At 44.8% G+C, this 2,622-nt stretch overlaps 1 protein-coding gene across 1 annotated transcript; it reads right to left on the bottom strand.

Annotated features, from left to right (window-relative positions):
- Window positions 1-580: 580 nt before the first annotated feature.
- LOC138886262 (uncharacterized) lies at window positions 581-1,642 on the bottom strand. The gene is made up of 2 exons (XM_070167329.1): window positions 1,195-1,642; window positions 581-660 (listed from the first exon to the last, which is right to left on the bottom strand). The coding sequence occupies exons 1-2, from the start codon at window positions 1,640-1,642 to the stop codon at window positions 581-583; spliced, it is 528 nt and encodes a 175-aa protein (XP_070023430.1).
- Between the last annotated feature and the right edge of the window lie 980 nt (window positions 1,643-2,622).

Raw genomic sequence — 2,622 nt, 5'->3', positions numbered from 1 at the left:
GGCAGTGTCATTGCAGAAGCGAGAAAGGAAGCTAGGCGTGAGGATCGCATGTGGGGGTGCTTGGACACACCTGCGCAACCGCAGATGCGGTTCATGAGCGCAGAAGCGTGATCGCAGAAGCGGCTTAAGACCGCAGGTGCGGGGGTTGCTGAGCATGGCTATTTTCGCAGAAGCGAATCATTTACTGTAGAAGCGGTAGTCGCAGATGCGACTATTTGTCCGCAAATGTGAAATCTGCTAGGCATAAGCTATAAAAACGAGGTTTTGATTATTTCTTCATATTTTGAGATGGGACTAGGATTGAGGCGAGTTTTGGAGCAATTTTCATCACAGGGATTGGGGTAAGTGTTCTACACTCAGTTTTGATTATATTTCATGAATCTATCTTCATTTTTAGCAATTGGTTGATGAATTACAATAACAACAACAACAACGACCTAATGTAGTTTCACAAGTGGGGTCTGGGAGGATAGTGTGTACGGAGACCTTACCTCTACCCCGATGGGATAGAGAGACTATTTTTGAAAGACCCTCGGCTCAAGAAGACGAAAATACAAAAAGAGAAAATATATCAGTACCATCATGGAAATAATAACAACAACACAAGAACCAGCGAATAGATGAAAGGCAGAAATAATGACCAGTAAATAAGACCCGGTACTATAAAAACAGAAGAGTAGTGTAAATACAGCACTGACCACTAGTAGTCTAAGACTAAATCTTATCAGCCTAGCCTCACACTGGTAGACTAAATATGTTCAACTACCTCCTAACCCACAACCTTAATGCTCGACCTTCATATCGTCCTATCGAGTGCCATGTCCTCGGAGATCTAAAGTCTCGCCATATCCCGCCTGATCACCTCTGCCCAATACTTCTTAGGCCACCCTCTACCCCTCCTCGTACCCACCAACGCCAACCGCTCGCACCTCATTACCGGGGCATCCAAGCTCCTCCTCTGAACGTGGCCGAACCATCTGAGTCTCACTTCATGCATCTTGTTATCAATAGGAGCCACTCCCGCCTTCTCCCGAATATCTTCTTTCCTAATCTTATCCATACTAGTATGCCCGCATATCCATCTCAACATCCTCATTTCTGCTACTTTCATCTTCTAGGTATGTGAATTCTTAACTAGCCAACACTCAGCCCCATACAACATGGCCGACCTAACCACCGCCCTATAAAACTTACCTTTGAGGAGCGGAGGCACTTTCTTGTCACACAATACTCCAGATGCTAACCTCCATTTCATCCACCCTACTCGTATGCGGTATGTGACATCCTCGTCGATCTTCTCATCCCCATGGATAATTGACCCAAGGTACTTGAAACTACCTCTCTTGGAAATGACCTGCAATCCAAGCCTAACGTCTATGCCCGCTTCCCTCGTCTTAGCACTAAACTTGCACTCAAGATATTCCGTCTTCGTCCTACTCAACTTGAAACCTTTTGACTCAAGGTCATGTCTCCAAACCTTCAGCCTCTCGTTAACGCCACTCCGCGTCTTGTCAATCAGAACAATGTCATCAGTAAATAACATACACCATGATGGCACCTCTCTTTGAACATGGTGTATTAGTGCATCCATCAATAGAGCAAACAAGAAAGGGCTGAGCACAGATCTTTGGTGTAGCCCCATAACAATCGTGAAATGCTCGGAGTCGCCTCCACTATCCTAACTCAAGTCTTAGCTCCATCATACATGTCCTTAATCGCCCTAATGTAAGCAACCGGCATACCTTTAGCCTCTAGACATCTCCAAAGAACCTCTATAGGAACCTTGTCATATACTTTCTCCAAATCAATAAACACCATGTGCAGATCCTTCTTCCTATCCCTGTACTGTTCCACCAACCTCCTAATAAGGTGGACAGCTTCCGTAGTAGAACGACCCGGCATGAACCCGAAATGGTTGTCTGATACAGACACCGTCCTCCTTACCCTCGATTCTACTACCCTCTCCCACATATTCATGGTATGACTCGATAGTTTGATACCCTTATAGTTATTGCAACTCTGGATGTCACCTTTGTTCTTGTACAACGGAACCACCGTACTCCACCTCCACTCGTCTAGCATCCTCTTCGTCTTGAAAATAACATTAAATAACCCTGTCAGCAACTCCAAACCTGCTCTACCCTTGCTCATCTTACGCATAGCTCCCATGACCTCCCCAACCTTGGCGCGCCTCCAGTACCCAAAATTGCGGTGGCTCTCAGAATGCCCCAACTCGCAGCACAATATCCTGATCCCCTTATTCATTTAGAAGTTTGAACACCGAGTTCAAGTCAGACTTGAGCGAAACTAGTACGGTTGGACTCGTAATTGAATGGGTTGTCATATTTTATGAGTTTTGTCGAGTTTCAAGGTGTGGGCCCAGGTATGATTTTTGGCTAAAATTGGGATTTGATGTAGGATTCGATCTTTATCAATTGTAATTGCTTCCTTGGGCTTTATCTAATGTATTTGAGTTGTTTTTGGATAGTTTTGAGCCATTCAGAGGTCGCTATGTGCGTGATGGCATTCTTGGAGCATCGCTTGGCTTGCTCAGTGTCGAAATTGGCTTACTTAAGATAAGTAACTCTACTAAACTTAGTATTAAGGGTATGAAACCTCGAA

Source organism: Nicotiana sylvestris, chromosome 2 (genome assembly GCF_000393655.2).
Source record: "Nicotiana sylvestris chromosome 2, ASM39365v2, whole genome shotgun sequence".
Classification (NCBI taxonomy): domain Eukaryota; kingdom Viridiplantae; phylum Streptophyta; class Magnoliopsida; order Solanales; family Solanaceae; genus Nicotiana; species Nicotiana sylvestris.
Note: the sequence above shows the minus strand (reverse complement) of the source record. Positions and strands in the feature narration are given on the sequence as shown.